Source organism: Notolabrus celidotus, chromosome 13, assembly GCF_009762535.1.
Source record: "Notolabrus celidotus isolate fNotCel1 chromosome 13, fNotCel1.pri, whole genome shotgun sequence".
In the NCBI taxonomy this organism is placed as follows: Eukaryota; Metazoa; Chordata; class Actinopteri; order Labriformes; family Labridae; genus Notolabrus; species Notolabrus celidotus.
The window spans coordinates 5,835,836-5,861,793 of NC_048284.1; the positions used below are offsets into that span (position 1 = coordinate 5,835,836).

Below are 25,958 nucleotides of genomic sequence, written 5' to 3' on the forward strand. Positions count from 1 at the left end.
AGCATTTGGTTTGAATAGAAAATAGGCGCAAAAAACGGCATTAGTTACTCTTGGCAGGTGTTTTACTCGCCCTTGCACAACTTTGATTTTTATAATTCACTTTAAGTCACTCAGATGGTTTTCCCTCCTCAAAACTGCAACATGTAAAGTGTGTCTAGTGTAAGCTGTCAGTCAGAGAAGAGTCCTTTAAGAATTCCCAGGAAACATGTCACTGATCATTAAAGAAAATATGTTTAATAAACGTATTTACACAGCTGAGTTACTTTTACATCGATGGCATTCACCTTTCAACATGTCAGCGTGGATAAACATTCTCCTACAAATCCTCAAACGGGACGCAAAAAATAAAAGCTAGGAACATTTGAATGAATGAACCAAGGAACACAAAAACGATCCCAACAAGATGATTCAAACTCTTCAACATGAGCGCAGAAATGTGAAATATTTCAGCCACTTGACTTTCAAGCAGGATATAAACATCTGAACAGAAACACATCAAATATACAAACAACGGAATCAAGCAGAGTATAAATACTGAGTCATGGACCTTCAAAATAAACTACACCTAATGTCGAACACACAACGTAGAATCAGAGTTACACAACTGAGGCCTTCACACTTCAACACAAACAGGAGCCAGACTTCGTTAACGCAGGAACCTGAACCACCGCCGTGAGGATCTGTTCACAGGACGTGTCGGGTAGAACAGTTGTGCAGCTTTCATCACGTCACAGATCCTCACGCGATGAAGTTGTACACGAGGAAGGTCGGCGTGCCGGAGTACTTGGTGGCGAACAGTTTGCCGTCGGGTGTGGGGTCAGAGAAGGCGACCTCTTCCTTCGTGAGGTGACTGCCGTACATGAAGCTGCTCCTGAAGGAACAAGGGAAATGTTAGAATTCAACAAAAGAGAAGAAGAACTCTCCCCACAGTCTTTGGATCAGAACACTGCTGCATATCATGTTGTCTGCCTCTTATTTAACATCCTCATCATCGCCCTGCTGTTTTATATATTGGTTTAGAAGAAGCCTTTGATTGACAGGAGAAGGAGTCTCTTTAGTTTACATTTACTCTGGGTTTGGAGGACGACTTTCAAAACCGTCTCTAAATTGCACAGGATCCACAGGGATAAATGTAATTCTATTTCCTGTAATCAAATGATTGATTTTAAAAGCTTATTAATGTTTTGACATCTATTGAGACTTCTAAAGTAAATTAAAGACCCATGTAGTCTGTTTTTTATAAATTCATATAATTTATCATTTGAATGTCACTTAAGATTTTAATATTCTACTGTTTTCTTTATCTTTAACTCTTCCATTTTTTATTATCTAACTACTATTTTTGATGCTTTTTTTTTTTCTTAGACTTTTATCTTTTATCTGTCCTATTTATTTAATTTATGTATTAACTGTTTCCCTCTGTTGTTAATTGCAGACTCTTTAGGTTTTAGATTTAAGATAAGATATCAAGGGCTTTGACATAGAACTGATGTTTCTTTCCTTGGTTGATTACCAAATCTGACCTAAAGTTCATCAAAAAGAAACAAGACATTAAAAACGAATAGCTTTTTACATTGCAAGTGTATTGGGTTGATAAAGCTTACACACTGGGATCCTATTTCTCCCATCTCTCTGTCAATCACTTACTTTAACTCTCCCTGTCCCATTAAAGTTACTAACCATAGACCTTTCTGGAGTCTCTGAGCTCCCTTGTCTCATAGGTTCCTCTAAGTCACTGCCGTAGACAGCTGCTGCAACTATTCTCTCTCTCTCTCTCTCTCTCTCTCTCTCTCTCTCTCTCTCTCCCTCTCCCTCTCTCCCTCTCTCCCTCCCTCTCTCTCCCTCCCTCTCTCTCTCTCCCTCTCTCTCTCTCCCTCTCTCCCTCTCTCTCTCTCCCTCTCTCCCTCTCTCTCTCTCTCCCTCTCTCCCTCTCTCTCTCTCTCTCTCCCTCTCTCCCTCTCTCTCTCCCTCTCTCTCTCTCTCCCTCCCTCCAACCCCGACTCGGTCTCAGCAGATGTGTGTCTAACTTGAGTCTGGTCCTGCTGGAGGTTTCTGCCTGTTAAAGGAAGTTTGTCCTTGCCACTGTAACTTGCTAAATGCTGCAAAGTGCTCTGCTCATGGTGGATTAAGATGAGATCAGACTGAGTCCTGTCTGTAAGATGGGACTGGATTTTATCCTGTCTTGATGTTGGGTCTTTGTTAATAATAGAACACAGAGTATGGTCTAGACCTGCTCTGTTTGGAAAGAGTCTTCAGATAACGTTTGTTGTGATTTGGTGCTATATAAGTTAAGTTTCAAAAGAAGACGATGAGTGGACATTGTACCTGACAGTGTCCAGCATGCGGGTTGCGATGCTCTGCCGTCTCGCCAGACTGAACACCCAGATCCGGCTGATCCCACACAGAGCCTGTTCAGGGACGGTGGAGCAGCACCAGGCTCTGTGTCGGTCCATGAAGTCGTCCTTCGTCATGTCTTTTTGCTGATCTGGCTGCTCCAGGACTCTGTAGGCCTGAGGGGGTCAAAAGTGGATCGCATTGAAATCAACTCCAGGCACCGAAGGACTAAACTATGATATCAAAATCTCAGATCTCCAGTCTTACCTGACGGATGGGTTCAGCCACTAGGCAGCCCACCACCATGCGCTCTGTGTTGACGAACAGGTAGGTCTTGGCCTGTGTGGGTCGGCTCAGAGTCACCTGCTGGAAACCCAACTCACTATCTGCTACTCGCCGCACATCCTCAGCCTACGATAACAAAACACACATCATCAGAAAAACAAGCTCTCTCAGAGGAGCTGCTCAAACCAGCGAACAGCTCCTCTGATGCATCAGATATGACACTTTGAAAGACTCTGGAGCGAGATGAACGGATCCTTATTGACTGAAGTCACGGCACCCGCTCAGAGGGACACAACCCGTACCTTTTTGATGGCGTATTTCGGATCGTCTGGCATCACGAGGAGGATTTTTCCATCCCAGAACTCGGCCACCACCCGCTCCTTCTTCCAGCCCTGGAAACACAACAGAGAGACGGAGATGAAGTTACAAGCCAACAGCTCTGAACAAACTCACCTCCCCGTGAAACACAAGCGCTGCCAGCAGCCGTTACTACACATCTCTAGAAAACACACGAGGGCTTCAAAACACAAATAAACAACTTCATTATTTCAGAAGCAAAGAAAAAAAACAGACCGCTGCTAACTCTTACTGAAGAACAAAACCTGACGTACTGTCCAATCAGAATCAGAGACACGTTTCCTGGACTTCACTTTTCCTGATGACTTCACATATCTGAGTTCTCCTACTAAACTTGACTTTGTACCTCTGCTGTGTCTTCTAGGAACTTGTTTCATGGATACTCTCCAAGTTCATTTCTTACCAAAATGTTTCTCTGGTCACTTATTTTGTGGGTTTTTAGGAACATATACAGCACTTCTCTGAATCCCCATACTTTGCTTTCTTTAATCCTGTAGTATATTTCTCTGGAGACTTATACTCTATTTCATTGTGGACACCCTAACAAGCTTTTCTGGATAGATACACATACTCTGACTTTTCTGGGATCCCATACTTTGTTGCTGGACTCACTATTTTTTATTGATTCCATTTACATTACATTTTGAAGACCTATACTGCATGTTTCTGGAAAGACACTATAATTATACAGATTTGTCCCAGGTTCTGGAGGAATGTTTCAATTCTATTTCTCCATTTCCATGTTGATTAATAATGATTTAATCTTGTTTTGTTATTGAGTGCTTACTATGGTTGGTTGCATCTAGGGGTGACCACAATTAATCGATCAATTGATTGTTAAGAAATTACTCGAAACACACATTTTTGTTATCAATTTTCCGTCACGTGGAACAAACATCATGTGGTCTCATATTACACTCATCTATCAGGGAGGTGTTTTACAGTCCCTCCAGGAAGTTGCGATTTCGCGATCGCAACTATCAACGCAAATTCAACCAATCAGCGCGATTTTTTCGCGGCCTTGCAATTTTATACAATCACCGCAACTTTCCCGCAAATTTGACCAATAACCTTAATCTCAGCCCCTGTACGTCATCGGTTTCATCAATAATTTCACTTCCTTGGAACATAAACATAAGTTCTCACTTGATCGGCACTTTCAACAACAAAACACGCAGAGAGAACGGGTGAAAAGAGGGGACAGCAGGCAGGACAAGTGACCATGACAACGTTGTTATTTGTAGATTGAGGGGCTCAGTGATAGCTTGGTCTCTACCTGCAGCAGGTGTGCTTTATGAACCAGCTCTCCTCACCTCCATGTATCTGTCTCATCTTCATTGATGATTTTTACCCCCGGTGTGCGTTAGTGACAAAGACACAACCGGGGGACGTTTGTTAACTATTTGATGTTTGACGTTGTTGCCACCATCACCGTAAAAAGCTCCGCGTCTACAGCTTGATTTATTCCACTTTGGTGAAACATCAGACACATTTAGTAAGTTTGGATCAACTCATTGTCATCAGAGATGCAGATTCGTTTCAGAGTGCCGTGAACTGACTGTCTGTGCCTCTGTCGCTGCGAGGTGCATTCAGGGACCGTCGTAAATGTGCAATATAGTCCTTTCATGGCATTTTACTGTGAATCAAGAGAATCAAAAAAACAGTCACAGTGGTCACATCAATAATGTTTTCTAAAAATAGCTGTAATTTAGCGTATGTACTTGTCCCTGAGATGTTATTGGGGGAAAAAAGAAAAAGAAAAAAACGCAACTTTCACCGCAATTTTTTCAAAAAGCTGTCGCAAATTCAGGCTTTTTGGGCCGCAACAATCACAAAAAAATCCCGCGAAATCCTGGAGGGACTGGTTTTAAGTTTAAAGCATGTTTCGATGTGAATCAGCTGTTAAAGGTGTTGCGCACAGCGGAGACGCTCAGCTGGCGGCTGCGGCTGTGCGTCAGGTCTCCACGTGCGCTTTTTAAAAGAGGATCAATACAAAACTGCTGCCAACAACAACACGGACACAAAGGTTGACGGCTTTATACAGGATATTTCCCACCTTTGGATACGAAGGCAACAGACAGGTGGGAAATTCTGGTACGCTACGTTTGCAGACCCGGTTGCGCTCCTGGCTGACACCTGACCGAATACACATGTTTATTTTTTCTCAATAAGAACGAGTAGACAGAAAACTGGACACTGTGAGTCTGAAGTACTTTTCTGTTAGTATTATGAGCCTTCACTTTTGTAAGATTATGTCCGCGGCGAATATTTGAATGAGCCTGATCGTTGATATTCTGCGTGTCAAACGTGCCCGTATTCAATCCCGTCAGTTATTTGCTGTAGAAAATAAAATTTAGGGGGAAAACAACCTATTTGGCATTGTTTTTGACGTAAGAAGAATAATGTTTTTTCTTATCAATTAATCAATAATTGATCGTTAACATTTCCAAACATCGATCATGGAAAATATTTAAAATGTACATCCCTAGTTGCATCTCATTCATGTTCTAAAATAAGTTTTGCTTTGAATTTAGGACCTTTAAGTTTAAGTCAGCTGAGACGGTTCGGGCATCTGATAAGGATGCCTCCCGGACGCCTCCCTTTAGAGGTGTTCCGGGCACGTCCAACTGGGAGAAGGCCCCGGGGTAGACCCAGAACACGATGGAGGGATTATATCTCCCGCCTGGTCTGGGATCGCCTTGGGATTCCCCAAGAGGAGCTGGAAAGTGTTGCTGGGGAGAGGGATGTCTGGGTCAATTTGCTTGGACTGCTACCCTTGCAAGCCGACCCCGGATAAGCGGAGGAAAATGGATGGATGGATGGATGGAAGTTAAGATAAAATAAATCCTGACTCACAAAATCCTGACCTCAGTATTGCTAGGCTTTAACCCAAACTGGCACCCCGGCATATGGTCAAACTGTTACAACACATGCTGTGTTTCCCATGGGACACTTTTTATCTCTGAATACACACTCTGTATTTTCTGGAGACCAACTCTGTATTTTTCACATCAAGCAGCATTTTTTTTAAGTATGTATATTCTTTCATCAATGTGCTCAACACCCTGAACCATTGTTTTCATTCTCTACTTGAATAATCAAAAAGAGGAAAAGTAAGACCCCTGATTCTAAAACACCACTCATAGATTTAGATAAGCTCATGAATTGCTGTTCCATGTAGTCGTCTTAATACACAGTCCAGATTGATTTAAGGAAGCCTTACCACAAACTTGATGGACTCGAGGAAGCGCTGGTGGAACTGTGTGTGCTGGAAGTTGTCCTCTGGGTTGTCTGCGCTGTACACCATCCCACAGGAGCTGCAGGTTATCGCTCCAAACTGTTTCTGGCCGGCGTCCTGAAGAGACAAATGTTCAAGATACTTTAATGACAAGGCCCAGGTGTGTTCACACTCTAGCGATATGTCTAATATAAGAATATAAACATTAACGTACAATGATGAGCTGGTCGTCGTCCTGTTTCTCCCTCCTCCTGCGAACAGGTCGCTCTTTGACTAAAGATGCTGTTTGCAGTGAGGCTGTCGGGCCAGAGGGAGTGCTGCAGGACACTGGAGCACGCAGAGCTGCAGCCCTGCGAGACGTGAAGAAGAAGTTTAGTCATCAAGTAAAGCAAAATACTTTGATAGTTTGGATTTGAAACTTGCATCATACAGAAATCTCCTGTTGTGCCATGTGAACTGTAAATATGTTGGAAACCAAAAAGACGGCCTCACCTCTTGGAGCTTGAGCCAAAGATGGGATACACCGGTGCAGATTCTGTGGAGACAGCCAAATAATATTCAATATTCAGCTTTCATGTGACAGAAGTTGTATTTTAAAGCAACACAGTTCGGATATAGGACTTAATAAAGCCGCTGAAGCCTTGAAATTGTAAGTGTGACAGTGTTAGGAGCAGTTAAAAGAAGTATGTGTACCTTCAGGTGGACTGGAAGCGGCACTCACAGGACTTATTTCACTCAGGTCTAAGACAGACTCAACCTAGAAGAAGAAGAAGAGTGAAGGTTTGATGAATTCAACGATACTTTGTGGTAAAGACTTTTTGAGAGCTGCAGACAAAGTTCAGGCAGGGCAGGAGAAAACTCTGCATCATCATCTATGATCATGTTTGTACCTCAGCACTGAAGGCTGGGCCTCTGGATGCAGGACTTGGTGTTCGGGTCAACACAATCGACAGCTCCTTGGTGAGCCCGTGTTTCTTCTTCAAGAGAGCAGGAGAGCTGCAGGAAAAGATGAAGGGAGGAACTGAGTTCAACTTGCAAGATTGAATATTTAAGAAGCTTTTAAAAAGTTTAACCAACACATATTTGATGACACAAACATTCAAACCCTCCAAATTAAAAATGATGTATCATCTTCTTTGTTTTGTTCAAAGCTTGCAACGATTTATCCTGAATAATGTCAGGTTGGGATCAGACTCAGTACCTTGATGGCTGCAGAGTTTCAGGCTGCTCGTCCATCCAGTCTGTGGGGTCAAACCTTGATCTCTGCTTGGAGCTCGGCTGCTTCTCTTCCATCGTCTCTGGCTGGACGGCGCTCTGCAGGCAAACAACCGAGAGGGAAATGATTTTAACGTTGCAATAAAACAGATGGATCTGGCCACTAGAATAGCTCTGCTGCAACACCACCTTTAAGAAGTCTGGTGAGTTTAACTTGTGCATTACTCACATTAACCACTAACCTGAAGGGGCACACGTGAGTATTTTATAACGACAATCATAGAACAGTAATATTCCAGCACTGACAGGCCATGATGAATAACTCCAAATCTAGGAGACTCTTAAAAGAGGATGTTTGTGCCAAATCTGACATTGTCTTGAGGCTTTCTTGTGACATTGAGTTCATGAAAATGCCAAAACATGACAGCTGCTGCAGAGGTATGAAAGCATCAAGAGCTGCATAAATATGTTGCTTCTGTCTCACCTCTGCAGGATGTTTCAGCTGCTGGTTCTCTGTTGCATTGGGCTGCTGCTGCTGCTGCGTCTGCTTTGGTTCCTCACTCTTCTTCTGCGGCAGGACAGTCTTGTTTTTCGCCGGGACCGAAGCCGCCCTTTTGGAGGATTTGGGTGCAGATTTCTTGTACATGGACGTCGGCTTCTTCCCCGTGCTGAAGAAAGCAGCCCCCACGAAGATCTTTGGTTTGGGCTTCAGGCTGCTGAATGAGATGGTGATGGATTTCTTAGCCTCTGTGTGTTTGGTGCTGCTGGCAGGAGCAGAGGTGGAGGTGGAGGCGACTGCTGCTGCTGCTGCTGTTGATGCTGGTTTAGGGGGGACGCTGTTGAATGAAATGATGCAAAGAATATAAACTACAACCCCAAAAATAAAACAACCACGTCCAGGGAACTAAATCATGGAGTCAGAAACAAACCTGGTGTTGAGTTTTGGCAGCTTAATCGTCTTCGTAGCTGTGGAGTATCCTCTGACGACCGTCTTCCCCGCTTTACCAGAACTCTTCTTGCTCCCTCCTTTAACACTCTTCACCCTCTTCTTTTTCTCCTGAGAGGGAGGGGAAGGAGGCACAGGGAGGCGAGGAGGGGAAGGCAGGGACTCCTTTACCGCCTTCCTCTCGAGCGGAGTGAGGTAGACGGACTTCTGTTTGCCGTAGAAAGAACTCGTGACCACGCATCTTTTGACGGGAGATTTACGGGGGGACTTCGCTGGAGAGACTAGAGTGGAACACAAAGATGAGGATGATTGAATAAGGAAGAGGGAAGGAAGTCTCACTTGCAGCATGTCCAATCTCTCATGGATTCCCTACCTGCTGGTCTACGTGGGGATTTCTGTGGGGATGGACAGTTCTCCTTGTCCAGTCCTCTGCCTGGCTTCTTCCTGGGGGATCTCGTCTTCACGGGGGACGCGTCCTCGTTCACTCCCTTCTTGGGTAGTTGACTGGAGTTCAGGTTAAACAAGACATCAGTCAGAGAGACAGAGAGAGAGAGTAATGATGTAATGTATCTGTATGGATTTTATGTGCTTTGGCAACAACATTTCTTTGTTCATGCCAATAAAGCAAATTGAATTGAATTGAATTGAAATTGAGAGACAGAGAGAGAGATCAGACATAACAAGTGTCACACACTCCCATGTTGAAACTAAATTTGTCTGCTCTGGCGTGTCTTGGAAATTTCAACACAAACAAAAATAGAGATAAAGATTGATAGATGAGGATACAAATGTTTCACCAAATGCAACCAGAAATGTTTGAATAGAAATGTGAACTGATTGGTTGGGACCTAAAACCTAAGTTTGCACAACTAAAGCCATTTGCGATTGAACAAAAGACAACATACAACAACAGACAGCTGTGGAATCTTTTCCTAGAGTGAAATATAAACCTCTGACTTAAATCTGTAACCATCTGATGAAAGACAGGAAACTACATTTTAACTGTTTTTTTTATTGCAAACTTCCATCAATTTTTAGTTTTCCATTGTCCTTTTAATGGTGCTTTCTTTCTTGGCTCTGCCTCCCCTTGTCTAATATCTATCTGCAGACTCTTCTTGTTGTGTGGTGGGGGCTGCGAGGGTCCAGGTGCTAGAGTAGGTAGTATCAGTGTTGTCACTACCTGGAGCTTGCATGTACAGAGCATGGGTCTTTTGAACGTGGAAGTACTATATTGGTTGGGTTGTTAAATTGGGGTGTTCTGCTGGTGGATATGATGGACAGTGAGAGCATGGAGGGGGGGGTTTGCACTTCTGAGGTGTCATGGGCTGAACTAAAGGAAACATCAGTGAAGGAAGGAGCCCACTTGATAATCCCAGTGATGTGCAGGCTCTCGCTGCCCATCTGTCCTTTCTATCTCAGGCTTTGGGGGACATGAGGAGCAATGGGGTAGGCTACTAAACTTATCAATACAGGGCATAGAGGGGTGGGTTTCTTCACTGAAACGCTCATTCTTTCTTTCAGCACAAGTACCTTGTGTTAGACTCAAATTCTGTGCCACAACTGCAATTTCCTAGGCTTTTCAATTTTGTCACTTTTATTATTGGATGTATCAAAACTCCATTCTGAAAGTCCTGACACCCACAATGGCGTCATAACTCACCTGTCTGAGTCCACAGGGGCGAGCTTTCTCTTCCTGGTAGCAGTCGGCATCATGTCACAACTTTCACCTGCAAACAGAGATTGTAAAATTAGCGCCATAGGTCTTTTGGTGAAATTATAAACATGAATATGATTTTGTAGAAACATAAAACACAAATGCATTATTTCAGTTTCAGATTATGACTCCTCTGCCATAAAGACAGCTTCTTAAATGTATTTGTGTACATCTCTGGAGCCATGAAAACAGGAGTTAGTTCAGTCCCTTTTATATATTCTTCATACCTCAACTTTGAGTAGTAATGTAAGTAAGTAAGCTTTATTTAGTATAGCTCTGTCATTTCAAACGAATGTGTCTTCAGCTGCTTTTTAAAAGCTTCAGTGGAAACAGCTCAGCTAATTTGGGCCGTAAGCAAGCAGACCCTGATCTGAGGATCTGAGGGGTCTACTGGGGATGTAAGGATGGAGCAGGTCAGGATCTTAAACTGTATTCTGAATCTGATTGGCAGCCAATGTAAGGAGAATAAAATGGGGGTGTTGTGGGATTTCTTACTGGACCTGGTTAACGGTCTTGCAGCAGCGTTTTGTTGACGATCAAGAGAAGTTTTATTGAGGCTGGTGAAATAAGGATTGCAGTCATTGAGCCGTGAAGAAATGGAAGCATGAACCAGCATTTCTAACTCTGCGTGTGAAACCAAGGATTTAACTTTTGCTATGTCTCTTAAGTGGAAGAAACTAGAACGGGTTAGGGTTAGATTTTGTTCCATGATCAAAAATTACACCATGATTTTTGAGGGATTTTTTGGTGTTGGAAAGTGTCCTTCATCCAGTCCTGTATGGAAGTCAGACAGCTGTAGAAGTAGACAGTTTTTCAGTGTCATCAGGTGGACCATATTATGATTACACATAGCTGCAGTACTAACTCAAATATAAAACACTTAAGAAAAAGGACCTTGTGAATAAAAAAAGGGATACAACACAACCTCAGATTTGATCAAGCTGTATGAAAATGCTAATTTTTTTGTGTGCATCTTCCATGTTATGAATCGTGCTTTCCATTTGACTTAACACCTAAATGGACAAGGACTCTTCACATGTCTGTGCACACATGTTGATTATGTTGTAGTATAATTTAAGCTGCATGTTAGCTTTAAGCAGATGGAACTCACCTCTGTCAGCTGAAGTGGAGCTGAATGGATAATTGGCGGGATGATTAGCTTGTACAAAAGTGATTGCTTCAATATAAACTAACACACGTGTCTCTATCGAGAACAGTGTATCCCCTCTAATGAAAGTGAACATTTGTATCTCTGTTAAAGGAGTTACATGTGTTTTGGTGCTAATAAATAAACCTTAGTATAAGATGTGTAAACGACAAGTTAACACACTTCTAAACATCACATGTACGATACTCTGTCAAATAAAAACATGCAAAGTTTTAAGCACCATTAAACAAACTATAAACCCCGTTGAATGTATCTTACCGTGCTACATAAGACAGTAAATCTCTATAAAGTTTGTCTCTCTCGAGGTTCAGCTCCTTCTTCAGCCCGCGTTTCTCCTCTGGGTGTTTTGAATAGCGCGCGCCCGTCTCTAAAAAAATTGCACAACCAGGAACAACCCGGAAGTGAAAACCACTTTATTGTCCCTTCCAAGCTGCCGTAGTTCAAGCGTGAAGAGACTTCCGGGTGTTCCCTTCAAAATAAAACGGGTGCGCCGAAAAAACATCTAAGATAAATACAGCGTAAATGCAAGAAACCACAACTATTTTTAATATATTATATTGTTGTTTCAAACTATTGTTGATAGAATTTGCTCTTTCTTCTATGATATCCGTCTTGTAAATAGAAATAAGAATAGATAAAATAAAAATAAGAATACAAATTTAAAAACTAAAGGTATATACAAATGTTACACTTGGTGTCAATAGTTGTAATTACAGGCAGCAGTAGTGATAGGTTGACATGGTTTGATTATGGTTTGGTTATGACAGATTGTATGCAATATGAATAGATAAATATATATGTACAGGTAAGATATCTATATGCTGACAAAGAGAATAATAAAAAGTACTATATAATAATGCCATGATCAATGGTCATCAATATATATACTATATAATATAACACAATGGAGATATGATATATTCTAAAAAAAATAATATGATATAATACAGAATCAGAATCAGAATCAGAATCAGCTTTATTCGCCAAGTATGCTTGAACACACAAGGAATTTGACTTTGGTAAACTGTGCTCTCTTTGTACAAGGCATAAGAATAGGAATAAGAATAAGAACTACAATAAAAAATAAAATGAAATATAATAACAATAACCTTAGCTATAAATACAAAGAAACAACAAATAGCTTGACTAATATGTACAGGCTAAAATAATATGATAAAGTGCAGTGGTGAGTTGCAGAGGTAGTTTTACATTATAAAATAGAAGTTAAATAATACAAAAAATAGAAATATGGAATTCTATATACTATATACAATATAGTAATAATATAATATGGTGGTAATAATAATATATATATAGAGAGAGAAATTAGAGTGATAAGATTGTAGAGAGATGTTCATTGTCCATTGTTATGATTCGGCAGCATTTGTGCAACCTCAAATATGAACTTTGTCCATTTAGTGGAACCCCCAGGGTGAGACATGACCTCTCTTCATATCGGGGTCCAATTGAGATTCCCATCTGCTCAACCTGCTCACTATACATTGTTCTCAATCTTTACTTATTATATCAACTTTAAACGCAACACAACTGAGTTGCAACATATTCAGACCCAAAAGTTGTGGGTCTAATTACAATTTTAAGTGCTAACTAAAATAAAAAAGGGTTACTTCCGGTTTTACTCCATAGTAAATCTCTGTAGCTTGATTTAGGCAGCATCAACTTCCGGGTTCAACTTGTACATGCGAAAAGTGACAGCAGTAACGATCAGTTGGCAGAAAGCTGGTCTTATTTCGTCTTGTTTATAATAACCTTGTTAGCTTTAGACTATTCCCACACACAGTTCATCTTTTATCGGGTACTTTAAAGTCACTTAAGATGGTGTTTTACTTCACAAGTGCCGGTGAGTGAAGCCACAGGGTTAGCAGCGATGCTACCTTGTAGCCTCTTTAAAGCTTGATTTCTCACTGAATGATTCTGTTTCTGTTTTAATGTTATCTTTATTACATCCATTTAAAATATCTGTACTGTTCTGCTTTCAGTGGTGAACCCTCACTACACAATCTACATGGGAAAAGACAAATATGAGAGTGAGTTTGTTTTTTTAGGTCACACACACACACACACACACACACACACACACACACACACACACACACACACACACACACACTCTGATTATTGTGCTCATATGATGAAGCAGTATTTGTCACATAATCAATAACTATCTGTGTTTTTGTTTTCTAGATGAGGATCTAATAAAGTATGGATGGCCTGAGGACATCTGGTGAGTCTATCTCTTTTTTTCTTACCTTAACGCATTGAAAAAGTACAAATTTAATACATTTGAGGTGTTTTAGTACATAATATACGTGTAAAGTTAACATAAATATCAGTTTTTGTTTATGTTTATTTACTTGTTTTGGTCTAGGTTTCATGTGGACAAACTATCCTCTGCTCACGTTTATCTGAGACTTCCAAAGGTAAGAAGTCAACACATGAAACCTGAAATGTAAATGTGAGTGATTGTTTTATAATTCACTTTTTATTGTTTTCAGAACAGGTAACAGAAACAGACGTACACCAAAATCAGAAGAGAAAACACAATTCAGAGAGAAATAACACAACAACACAGAAACAAAATACATTTTCACATGAAAAGAAGTAATGAGGCCGTTGACGAAAGGACTGAAAGAAAACAAAACAAAAAGCAATTAACACTAATAATTTTCACAGAGAATTCTGATTACTAACATACTCCTCATACAGCCGTTAACATGGCAAAGTTAGCTATTTGATATTGTATCCATGAAGGGGCCTTATATGCCGAAAAATATCTCCTGTCTGTTGTTTAATTTAGGAATGAGTTGTTCGTAATTGGCTATTTTGGTCACTCCTCCTAGCCAAACATTAAAAGGGATTTTGTTTTTAGTTTTTATGATTGTCAAATTGACAAACCAAATCCTCTGTATCAACATGGCTTTATCTTGCTTTCTTCATATTAGACTTTCCTCTATCTTTACATACATGTAAACCAACTAAAAACAGCACATATGAGATACAATCATGCTCAGGTAGTAGAGGTATAATGAACTGAAGGACACAGTAAGCATTTGTTAAAAGCGCCTTTAGGGTGTGCTGTTGCATTGAGCAAGTATTAAGCAGGTATTAGTGATTCAGCAAGTTTTCAGCACTGCCTTAAAGCACCAAAACTACAATATACAATCATATTTATGTTACCAGTCTATCCTAATTTCATAAACATGTGTTGTAATTTTCAATGTGCACAGATAATATTAAAACAGAGCTTTAATGATGCATATAGAATCTTTCTCAAATGACCAAGATGGACAAGTGCAAGTTTTATGTTTGTTTCTAATGACATTCCATGCTGTGCTAAGAAATGTTATTTATAAATATATTTGTCTCTTAGTTGATTCAGAAAATGAAAGTTTAAGGGAGCTCACTCAGCCCACATTAAGTGACACAAGGTATTTTTCTTGTTTTTGGAAACACTGGAACAAATGTCTTTTTATGTTTTAATCATGATGAACATGTGAACTGTAATTATTTGCTATTTGTTTCTTGCTGGCCCTGTATTGTATTTATTATTATTTATTTCTAGTTTTATTGGGATTTTTTAATACCTTTTTTTGTGCTGATATGGCCCTGATATGGTTCTAAAATAAAGTATGAATAATACAATGTCAGACACTGCTCAAACATCAAACAAGCACATTTAAAAATTCAACTTTATTCATGAATTGTCAAGTACAACAGGTTTTGAGAGCAGCAGTGACAAGACACTGAGTGCTTAAGGGAGACAAGAAATGAACTGTAGCTTAAAAAAGAAAGGAAAATTCAATCAAGTTAAATTACAAATTAATGTCAAGACACTGTAGTTTTCAGATCAGTGGATTTCATGACGTATTTTAGTGATTCCAGGCTTGTTTTTAAGTAAAATATGAAGATTGTAAGGTGAGGTTTCTGTTTAATATAACAGCTGTTGTGTATAAGGAACCAAAGAGTAATGATTCAAAAAGCTGATACTCATGCCTTTGGATTAATCTGTGTGTATGTGTGTGTTGTTTTTTCTAGGGTCATACAATAGATGAAATCCCTCCAGAGGTGCTGATAGACTGTGCACAGCTGGTGAAAAACAACAGCATCCAAGGTAAAGATCTGCTTCCTCTGTTGCAAGTTTCAAACATGTCGCCTCATGTCTTCTCTGTATATTAAATTGAACTGTAATGTTTCCTGTCAGGCTGCAAGATGAACAACATCAACGTTGTTTACACAGCGTGGGCCAACCTGAAGAAGACCGGAGAGATGGACGTCGGACAGATCGGTTTCTTCCGGCAGAAGGAGGTCAGTAGACGTCAGCGCTGACAGAAAGTGACGCTACGAATCTCGACTTATCACGTCAGAACCGGCTCACGTGTTCATGCTCACTCTGCGTCTCACAGGTGAAGATTGTGGCGGTGGAGAAGAAGGTGAACGAGATCGTGAACCGTCTGGAGAAAACAAAAGAGGAACGCTTCCCCGACCTGGCGGCGGAGAAAGAGTCGAGAGACCGCGAGGAGAGGAACGAGAAGAAAGCTCAACTAGTGGAGCAAAAGAAGAAAGAGAAGGATGAGCAGAAGAGGAAAAGAGAGATGGAGGACCTCAGGTGTGACAAGAACACTGATTTTAATACTTCATCATCGTTATTCAATCAATCAATCTTTATTTATACAGCACCAAATCACAACAAACAGTGCAGGTCTAGACCGTACTCTATGTTCTATCATTAACAAAGACCCAGCATCAAGACAGGATCAGATCCAGTCCCATCTTACAGACAGGACTCAGTCTGATCTCATCTTAATCCACCATGAGCAGAGCACTTTGCAGCATTTAGCAAGTTACAGTGGCAAGGACAAACTTCCTTTAACAGGCAGAAACCTCCAGCAGGACCAGACTCATGTTAGACACACATCTGCTGAGACAGAGTTGAGGTTGGAAAGAGGGATAGAGGGAGATGAGGAGAGAGAGAGAAAGATTATAGTGATGAGATGGGTATCTTAATCCACCATGAGCATTGCACCTTGCAGGATTCTGCCGTGGAAATCACTGCATGGGCTCAAAATCACTTAAAAAAGCATTATCTGTGAACACAGTTTGTCGCTGCATCCAAACATGCAGGTTCAAACTGTACCATGCAATGAGGAATCCATATATAAACATGATCCATGGCTACTTGTCTAGGCCTGAGCTCATTTAAGGTGGACTCAGGCGGAGTGGAACAATGCTCTGTGGACCGATGATTCTGTACTTTGCAGCATTTAGCAAGTTACAGTGGCAAGGACAAACTTCCTTCAACAGGCAGAAACCTCCAGCAGGACCAGACTCATGTTAGACACACATCTGCTGAGACTCCAAGGGGATTTGACTATATTTGTTAGTCTATACTGAGTGTTTTGGGGTAGATCAAGATCCTGGATGTTGGTTTTCTTTACACTGGAGTTATTTCTAACCTCTTTGAAATCATCTGTTTCTCCTCAGGAACTACACTTCACTGATGAAGTCAGAGAATATGACGACGAATGAGGTGAGTACAGACCCCAAAACCAAACTTACGTGTCAGAGTTGTCTCCCAGGGGTGGTCGGGTACATTCAAATGTTCTAGGAAGAAAATTAACTTGAGCTCCACCGTGTGTCGTTTACAGGACGGCAACGACTCAGACGACTTCATGTAAGCGTTGAAAGCCGGGCAGCAAGCAGACCAGAATCCTCCTCCAACCCCTCAGACCTGCCGTCAGGACGCCCCCCCCCCCTGCTAGTTTCGCTTGCTGCAACTCTGCACTGACTTTGAGGAAACACAAAGACGATCCCTTTTTTGCTTTTGGACGGCAGAAAGCGAGCCGACGAGGGTAACGGCACTCGGACCTATTCTTCGTGCTGATTGGCTCGGACACTGCGTCACAGTCCAAACCAAGCTGGCTGGCCTCTTCGTGAAGGGAGGACGGCGGAGAGGGAACACAGGACGACAAGAATGCTGAGGATTCATTTGAGAGGAAACTCTCAGAGAGTGATCGATTGGGTTTACACTTGATGTTTGGGTGTTTTAAAAACCCTTCTGTTCCCTTCATGTTTTTGTTTCTCTGCATGTCAGATTTTATTCAATATAATTCAAATTATGAATTAAAACCACATTTCAAGTTACTCATCATGACAAACCCTTTTTTTTTTGTTACTCATACACAGTGTCAGAAGCTACAGAGGCCCTAAACGAGAGGATTTGTGTTGAATCAAAGGGGTTTATAGTTTGTTGAAGCCCAAAAGTTGTGACGTTTTTTGGTTTAACATACTCTCAATAGCCCAAACAATTAATATTCAACTAAAAACAATGACATAATAAAGCCTGAAAATGAAACTTAGACCTTTAAGAGTATGTGGAAAGGGCACTCAAAGGATATTAACTCGTATGTACTACAGTGTTTCAGTATTTCCTTGATGTTAAACTCCCACTTCTTTTATTTTAGGCTTTAAATGTGACTTTCAAACATCTCTTGGGCTCAATTGAAAGCTCTGTTTAAAGTCTGAATACGTTCCAAACTGTTATTTCCCTTTAGGAGGTGTGCTAGTTTTCAAATTGTAGCAGCTACCTTTCTTCTTCAGGTGATGGTGACACAATCCCAGAATAGTTGAGGTACAGCATGTCCCAGTCTTTATGTTGGTTGTTGGACGATGTCTCCGCCTCTCTTCTTAAACTCTAAACTGTGGAGGTTGTAAGAAAGTGAGAAAATGACTTAACAAGGTGCTTTGCATGTAAAACACAAACTGTAACACATGTTAACATCTTAAATGTTGGGGAGTTGACTTCTGTGATTGATTCTGTTCACGTCTTCTAACTGTCCTCTCCTGATATTAGTTGCAGCATTTAATCCTGACACTAAACATGTTGAGATTCAGTCATTTGTGTTGAGCTGCTTTGAGGATACATGTTTCTCCTGAACATCTGAAATGTAGCTTTGTGTTCACGACGACATGTTCTGCCACTTTGCATTACAAAACTAATCTTTCCTCATTATTTGTTTTTCATATAAAAAAAACTCTTTCCCAGATTAAAATTAATCATCTAAATTGATAAATTTCAACAGTGTTTGGTAGGGCTCTTTATTTTTCTGTCTTTATTTGTAGTTGTTCACCCCTGCATCCTGAAGGGCACAGAGGTAAGAGGCAGTGGTTAACGTGGTACTTTCAAATTAAATGTCCTTAGTTTAAGTATTTATTACTGCTAGGTGGCTAAAAATAGTTTGCCATAATTCCTTAATTTAACATTTTTAATCCAAAAGAAGTAAGAGGACTAGACAAACGGACTTAGATATGATAGATAAATTGAATTGAAGTTCTTTTAAGCAAAATAATGGCAAATTTAACAAAGTTAATGCTTGCTGTGTCATGGTATGAGTCAGCATTTTTTAATATTTCATTAAACTTTTGAAGAAGGATATTTTTCTTTTTATTCTGTAATTTAACTTTTATTTTGAACATTCAATCAAATCTTTTGTTTTCAATAACTACTCATGGTACACTTTCTGGTATATCTAAAACAGCATTTTCACATGACATGCTTACTATGAATTTTTCTGGGTAAATAGTTGAATTTAATGACACATTGAGGCACAATTAACCACAAAAATTTGTTTTACCCGAAGTGAAAAAATAAAGGTTGGAGGATGCGGGCATCGATCCCGCTACCTCTCGCATGCTAAGCGAGCGCTCTACCATTTGAGCTAATCCCCCTTGATGCGCAGAGGACGATGACGTCAGAATTTCTACGTAGAATAGGGAGTAAATCCTAAGGTTTTTACGTATGTTGATGTTTACATTAAACCCTGTCTATGCTTTAAACCCATATATTCGACAGATTTTTAACTGTGCCTAATCTTTTTAGGGGTTGGCTTTGAGTTTGTTTCCTTAAGTTGTTTCCAGATTTATGTGAACAAATTGAACTCCATATTTGAGTCACCAACAAATGTCTATCTGTGAAGCGCTTTTCCTACAATACTGTAACACAAAGTGCTGTACATAAAAAAAAAAAAAGATAAAAATAGAATAAATCGAAAATACCCAAAAAATGATGAGACCTCCCCCACACCCCCATCCCCACCCAGAACCCACTCCAAAATCCGTATGTAAGGTTAAGAACATGATATATGCAAAAGATAATAGTAATACAAATAATAAATAATAAAAAGATAAGTTGTTGAATGAACTGAGGATAAAATAAAATAAATTACAAAGATAAAGAAACACTAAAAGATTAAACAAGTAAAAGAAAGATAGAAAGATACTACACTAAAAGTAAATACAGCAGAAAACAGAATCAAATATTATCAAACACTGAGAGGTAATCTGTAAAAATCATAAAATGATACGATTTAATTATTAAATAAATAAAACAATTAAATAATACATAATAAAATAAATAAAACATAACTTAATTAATATTGTATATGTCTCTATAATCATTTGAAATAATTATAATAATAATACATTTTATATATAGGCGCCTTTCTGGACACTCAAGGTCAGCTCACAACATACTAGTAAAAACACTCAACATTAAATAAATACATAAAATAAAACAAAATAACAATGAAATACTAATAAAATAATAAAATATAAAATAAAATAATAAAATGAAATAAGAAATAACATACTTCAAAAAGTTACTAAAATTTGATCTAGATAAAACATAAATAAAGTAAGATCGAATAAGACTGAATATGTAGGTCTTGAGTTTGCTTTTATGAATGGTTAGGATCCTTGCATGATACAAGAAATTGTCCCACAAGCAGAAAAAAAAAAACCGTGTATTTAGAATGACATGCGTCTGCATTATTTTGCTTCTGGACCTATTCGTGTTGTTGAATTGCACACAAGGAAAACGTTCTCATTTGGAGGATGCGGGCATCGATCCCGCTACCTCTCGCATGCTAAGCGAGCGCTCTACCATTTGAGCTAATCCCCCTGGATGCTGTGGGCAGCGTGACGTCACAGTTTTTTACGTAAATTCTGATAGGTCATTACGTTTTCTGCGTTTTGCTGCTTCACTTTCGTTCATTACAAGATGTGTGTGTTTGGGCTGCTTTAATCACAGCTGTGGCGTATATATATCATGATTTATGATCAGAGCAGGAATCTAACTCGGAATTTTACAATATTTCTCAAAGGAATAAAACAAAAACTCACCAGAAGCATCTTTTTAAGTGTTTAACGAGGCATCAGTCCTGTCATCAGAAGAAGAAAAGAGAAACAGACTTTTAATTTTAGTAAGTCTTGTTGTAGTGTATAATAAAACGGACGTTTCGAAAAAGAAGTCGAAAAAACTTTACACAAAACGAATAAGTTTGGAGGATGCGGGCATCGATCCCGCTACCTCTCGCATGCTAAGCGAGCGCTCTACCATTTGAGCTAATCCCCCATCATGCATCGCTCTACCATGACGTCAGTATATAAATGTTAGTTCAGCGCGGACTATCACTTTCGCTGACCACCGCAATAAACATTACAATAGTCAACATTACAGAAAAATTTAGTAATACTTAAACACAGTACCTTTATTGAAGCGGTATAGCTGCTACTAACACTATGAAGGTAAATACATAATGTAAAGCTACAGAAAAGACGTCAACGCGTTAATAACTAAGTAACTGATTAAATAATCAACAGCGTCCGGTGTTATGCAAAATTATGTTACCTGTCAGTAAGAGGGATTTTAGCTAGCATACAGTTAAATTGAACAACATGCAACACACGTCATTTTAGTGTTCCCTTTACTCACAAACATGCATTTTACTTACAGTTAAAATCATAAATAACATAAAACTCATGAAACTTACTGTTGAAGTTATGTCTTCGTCCACTTTGGGCAGAAAACTAGCTAAAAGTGTGATGCTCGCTAACTAGCATTAGCAGTCAGCTGAGTTATTTTTTCGCACATGCTGAGATTTTTCGGTGGTGTTTGTAGTTATTAAAACCAAAAATCACCTCCTTCGAGCCGGATTTGAACCAGCGACCTAAGGATTTCTTATGTATTCACTCTACAGTCCTCCGCTCTACCAACTGAGCTATCGAAGGGGATACACGTGGCCCATGAACAAGCTATCTCCAATGTTAGCTCACTGACATTACTGAAAATTTGACACCAAAGAGGAATTTAGTATTTTCACTCTATGATAACTGCTTCAACGTTCCTTTACATGTACACCATACACTTTAGTACATATCAGCATCATTATAACCTCAGAGACTCAAATATAAACCACTCTGATGGGACACTGAGCCGGACAATAGTTTGCTGCAGAATTCACAGAAATATTGTGTACTATTCTCATAATATACTATATAACACTTTGAATGCAATCTAAAACAAAGTCTACAGGTTTTATTATTTTAATAATATAAACAACAAGTCAGGCATTTATAAAGAGATGATATGAAGAAACTTTCAAAATTAGACATTTGATTTCCCTTTTTATACCATTTTAAAGGTTTTATTATATTGAACATAAGGACATTTACCAATCCAGAAAGGGAATAGCTTTAAAAAAAAACATGGAATATTTTGGACAGACATAGTCATGACTATTTTTTAGGCATTTCAAATAAAGTTTCAGAATAAAAAACATAAATTTGAAATAATAGGTTCTAATTTTGCTGGAAAATAAACCTAAAAAATGTCTTTTTCAGACTTTCAGTTTAAAAATAAAAAAAACCTATAAAATATACTATCATTAAATTATAAATTCAATATAACCCCCATGCCTACAGGTTGTATTCTTTTAATAATGTACAAGTCAGGCTTTTATAAAGAGATGATATGAAGATGCATTTGATTTCCTATTTTTTCCAGGTGCTTTCAAGACATTTTAAAGGTTTTATTTTATTGAACATAAGGATATTTACCAAAGCAGAAAGGGAATAGCTTTAAAAAAAAACATGGAATATTTTGGACAGACATAGCCATGACTATTTTTTAGGCATTTCCAATAAAAGTTTCAGAATAAAAATCATACATTTGAAATAATAGGTTCTAATTTTGCTGGAAAATAAACGTAAAAAAATGTCTTTTTCAGACTTTCAGTTTAAAAATAAAAAAAAACTATAAAATATACTATCATTAAATTATAAATTCAATATAACCCCCATGCCTACAGGTTGTATTCTTTTAATAATGTACAAGTCAGGCTTTTATAAGGAGATGATATGAAGTGGCATTTAATTTCCTATTTTTACCAGGTGCTTTCAAGACATTTTAAAAGTTTTATTTTAATAAAGGACATTAAACCAAATTTGAAAGGGAATAGCTTTAAGAAGATGGAATATTTTGGACAGACATAGTAATTACTTTTTTGGGTGGCATTTTGAATAAAAGTTTCAGAAGAAAAAACACTTTGACATAATAGGTTCTAATTTTAATGAATAATTAATATAATGTATTTTCCAGACTTTCTTACAGCAGTTTAAAAATAAGAAATGATAAAATATACTATCATTAAATTCTGAATTCAATATAAACCACATGCTTACATTTGTTTCATTATTTTTGTAATAAAAACTACAAGACACGTATTTATAAGGAAATGATATCAAGAGACTTGCAGAATTAGACATTTGGTTTCCCATTTTTCCAGGTGCTTTCAAGACATTTTAAAGGTATTACTTTATTCTACACAAGGACATTTACCTATCCAGAAAGGAAACGGCTCAAAAAAGATGGAATATTTTGGCCAGACATAGTTATTACTTTTTTTTTTGGCATTCTGAATTAAAGTGTCAGACTAAAAAACATCAACTTGAAATAATAGGTCTAATTTTGCTGAAAAATAAATATTAATAAAATGTATTTTTCCAGACTTTCTTACAGCAATTTAAAAATAAAAAAATGATAAAATATACTATCATTACATTTTAAATTCAATATAAACCAAGTGGCTACAGTTTGTATTATTTTTACAATACAAACTACAAGTCAGTCATTCATAAGGAGATGATATGAAGTGGCATTTGATTTCCAATTTTTACCAGGTGCTTTCAAGACATTTTAAAGGCATTATTTTATTGAACACAAGGAAATTTACCAAACCAGACAGGGAATCACTTAAATCATTTTAATTTGACATAATAGGTATAATGAAATGTCTTTCCTGACTTTCCCACAGCAGTTTAAAAAACATCCATCCACTGAATTAATCATAGCTGAGGTATCACCTGTGTCCACTAGATGGAGGAAGAGACCATTAAGAAATAAACAATTTGATTCTCCCAACTCAGGACATCAAACAAACTTAGCTGATTGAAAGTTATCAATTCAATATTTACAAAAAGGGATTTGTACAATAAACATGCATATTTGAAGCATATAGGTATTTAGATTAAGTAAGAGCATTAAAAAACAACAACAACAGCAATCTTCATCTGGCACGCTCCACGTTTTCACTTTGCTGATGAAATGCAATTCAGGGTCAGCAGGTTCAAATAAATGACGTCACAAGTTGTAAGCGAAAAAATTGCAAACCTCTCCGTTTGGTTTTATCGGATGACACAGCCTGTGTCGTTGACTTGTGGAGTGTTACTCGCTGTTATGTTTTCCCTCAGAGATTGTTTCCTGTTTTTCAGCCCCTCAATGCCAAACAACAATGACGGGAAGGATCTCGCTCGGCGTCTAGACAAGCGACACACACTCTGAGCCACGGCCGTCTGCTCCGCCTCTATATGCTTTGTTCACGCTGTCTGTATTAATCGAAGCTGATGCATGAATTGTTTAATGTTTTGAAGGGTTGTCATATTAGATTTGGTGCCATACTTCATGTAAGGCCTTGAATAGAGGAACCTCTGCTGACCTTACTTTGGATTTCTTCTGGCACTGTTCCCTCTGATGTTATACCTTTACTGCGATTATACAACCTTTATTCACGTGTATGTTGGAGGGCACATGTGTACCTGACCCCACTGATCAATTTAGTACTCTGTGTAATACAGCTCTACCTAGTTCAGCTTCCATTTACCTTCTCGAGAAAGCGGGAGTGGATTAGTTTGTAGAGGGTTACAAGAGGGTAGCCTTTTCTGTCTGTTTTCAATAGGAACGAAAGAGAACCTCGAATGACCCCTTTTGAAACTCTCAGAGTGGCAAAAACAAATTCAACTCAGGGAAGAAAGATTGCTCTCTCTCTCTCTGTTGTTCATTTCTCCATTGCCTAATTTTATGGGGATGGAGGCAGCAACCCCTGGAACAAGTACTATTGCAATCACATCTATATGTGATGTGACACAGCCTGTGTGCCTTGCAGGTGCGACATAAAAGAAATGAGGTTTCAAGAAAAATGTTGCAAATGTATGAGATTGAAAAGTTAAATTTACAAGAATAAAGTAATGTAAAGGGGAAGAAGTCGTAATCACAGGCTTTGTTTCATCTTTACAAGCTACAATAACATATAGGGTGATATCAGGGGAGGATGAGCATCATCTTGTGAAGTTAGCTGAGGACAAACAGCATTTGCAGAAGCGTGCCTGTTAGCCTGCCTTTCTTCATAACAGACTTCATTTCTTGTGCAATTAATTCAGAATCCTGGTTCTTATAACAATGTGGTGCGGTGGAGTGTGTTTCCATGAAATATATCAAAGTACAACTTCAAAAGGTGCTCCATGTTGTTCTTGTCAGTTCAGGCAGCTGCAGGCTGCTCCTCTGATCTGTACCTTCAAAATAACATAAAGCCTAACCATAGCGTTCAATCATGACTTTGTCCTCATGAATGTATGACTTTATTGTAATGACATTAAGATTTGTTTCTTTAGATTTACAACTTTCAAGCTAGGGTTGGAAGCATAGACTGTATAAATAATGGACGTAGTTTCCATGACGTCATCCTGAGAGCTGTTTAGAAGCCAATCATCGGCGGCAGCCATATTGGAAATGCTGAAAGAGTGTGACGTAAAGAGGCGGGGTTGGAGCCTCCTAGCCAACAGCCATGTGTTCCCGCCTGTGAGTCAAGTCCGTCGTGTCCTTATTTGGGCATAAACTTGTAATCTTAATATCTTCTGAACCGTCACTTTAGAAAAAAATTCACCCCCTGTACAGTGTGTGCCGATAGAGAAATGAGCTATCCAGACCTAAGCCGTTTTTTGAACCAGGCTGTAAACAGGTTTATTAATGCTGTAAAGATCGTCTTCTTTGAATGGGTGTGTATGTGGTTTCCTGTGTTTCTGCAGACAGCCTCAAGTGGACGCTCGATGAACTGCAGTTTTTAACACTTCCGCATGTGCTTCATATTTTAAGACTGGAGGATCCCGCTTGGGTAGCATCAGAGAGCGTCAATATGACAGAGTGGGGATCTCCACACGTACGGCTTAACCACCTCATCACTACATGAGAGTCCTCTCTTGGTCTTGGTCTGTTACACTACTCATCCAAATGTGATAACTTCCATCTGCACTGATAGGTCCCAGCTTTAGTGTCAGATACAATCTTTGAGTCTGAGGTGAAGTGGTGTATATTTATCATTTAATCTGTATGCTCCCTTGTTCAACAGTAATGGGTGATTGTCATGTTTGCTATCATAAAGCCTTGAAGCAACGTTAACATTTTGTGGATATGTGCTGGACAGCTGGGTTAACTCAATTTAAGCATTGTGTAATCGTATACAGATGTGTCAGAACTGTGAAGTAACCCAAAAACAGCAGAAATTAAAGGTTC

The 25,958-nt window shown here is 39.0% G+C and overlaps 2 protein-coding genes and 4 non-coding genes across 7 annotated transcripts; 1 reads left to right on the plus strand and 5 right to left on the minus strand.

Annotated features, from left to right (window-relative positions):
- Positions 1-212: 212 nt before the first annotated feature.
- On the minus strand, positions 213-21,352 carry esco2 (establishment of sister chromatid cohesion N-acetyltransferase 2). 2 transcript variants are annotated; one of them, XM_034698962.1, is made up of 17 exons: positions 21,106-21,352; positions 20,456-20,493; positions 17,863-17,974; positions 10,036-10,102; positions 8,749-8,879; positions 8,359-8,656; positions 7,914-8,265; positions 7,416-7,528; positions 7,105-7,210; positions 6,908-6,971; positions 6,707-6,749; positions 6,429-6,564; positions 6,200-6,331; positions 2,922-3,011; positions 2,602-2,745; positions 2,326-2,510; positions 213-871 (listed from the first exon to the last, which is right to left on the minus strand). In XM_034698962.1, the coding sequence occupies exons 4-17, from the start codon at positions 10,086-10,088 to the stop codon at positions 739-741; spliced, it is 1,980 nt and encodes a 659-aa protein (XP_034554853.1). In that variant the 5' UTR covers positions 10,089-10,102; positions 17,863-17,974; positions 20,456-20,493; positions 21,106-21,352; the 3' UTR covers positions 213-738. The 2 variants fall into 2 exon arrangements, with proteins under 2 accessions (XP_034554853.1, XP_034554852.1); XM_034698961.1 differs by lacking the exons at positions 17,863-17,974; positions 20,456-20,493; positions 21,106-21,352 and adding an exon at positions 11,516-11,648.
- On the plus strand, positions 12,919-18,354 carry ccdc25 (coiled-coil domain containing 25). The gene is made up of 9 exons (XM_034698992.1): positions 12,919-13,118; positions 13,258-13,305; positions 13,463-13,502; positions 13,647-13,698; positions 15,314-15,389; positions 15,480-15,583; positions 15,682-15,884; positions 16,760-16,805; positions 16,924-18,354. The coding sequence occupies exons 1-9, from the start codon at positions 13,094-13,096 to the stop codon at positions 16,951-16,953; spliced, it is 624 nt and encodes a 207-aa protein (XP_034554883.1). The 5' UTR covers positions 12,919-13,093; the 3' UTR covers positions 16,954-18,354.
- On the minus strand, positions 18,931-19,003 carry trnaa-agc. The gene has a single exon. It is a non-coding gene; the product is annotated as a tRNA-Ala (tRNA).
- On the minus strand, positions 20,162-20,234 carry trnaa-agc. The gene has a single exon. It is a non-coding gene; the product is annotated as a tRNA-Ala (tRNA).
- Positions 20,615-20,687, minus strand: trnaa-agc. The gene has a single exon. It is a non-coding gene; the product is annotated as a tRNA-Ala (tRNA).
- trnay-gua lies at positions 21,255-21,343 on the minus strand. Its single transcript is given in 2 exon segments — positions 21,255-21,290; positions 21,307-21,343. It is a non-coding gene; the product is annotated as a tRNA-Tyr (tRNA).
- Positions 21,353-25,958: the final 4,606 nt, after the last annotated feature.

Bases quoted from the DNA above. Each gene is read 5' to 3' on its own strand.
- esco2 (XM_034698962.1), bottom strand. From the start codon at position 10,088: ATGATGCCGACTGCTACCAGGAAGAGAAAGCTCGCCCCTGTGGACTCA. The intron at 7,529-7,913 runs GTGAGACAGAAG...GTTTGCCTGCAG, and splicing joins AGCTGAAACATCCTGCAGAG to AGCGCCGTCCAGCCAGAGAC. The intron at 872-2,325 runs GTACAATGTCCA...TTGTTCCTTCAG, and splicing joins CGCATGCTGGACACTGTCAG to GAGCAGCTTCATGTACGGCA.
- ccdc25 (XM_034698992.1), top strand. From the start codon at position 13,094: ATGGTGTTTTACTTCACAAGTGCCG. The intron at 13,699-15,313 runs GTAAGAAGTCAA...TGTTTTTTCTAG, and splicing joins TTTATCTGAGACTTCCAAAG to GGTCATACAATAGATGAAAT. The intron at 15,390-15,479 runs GTAAAGATCTGC...GTTTCCTGTCAG, and splicing joins GAAAAACAACAGCATCCAAG to GCTGCAAGATGAACAACATC.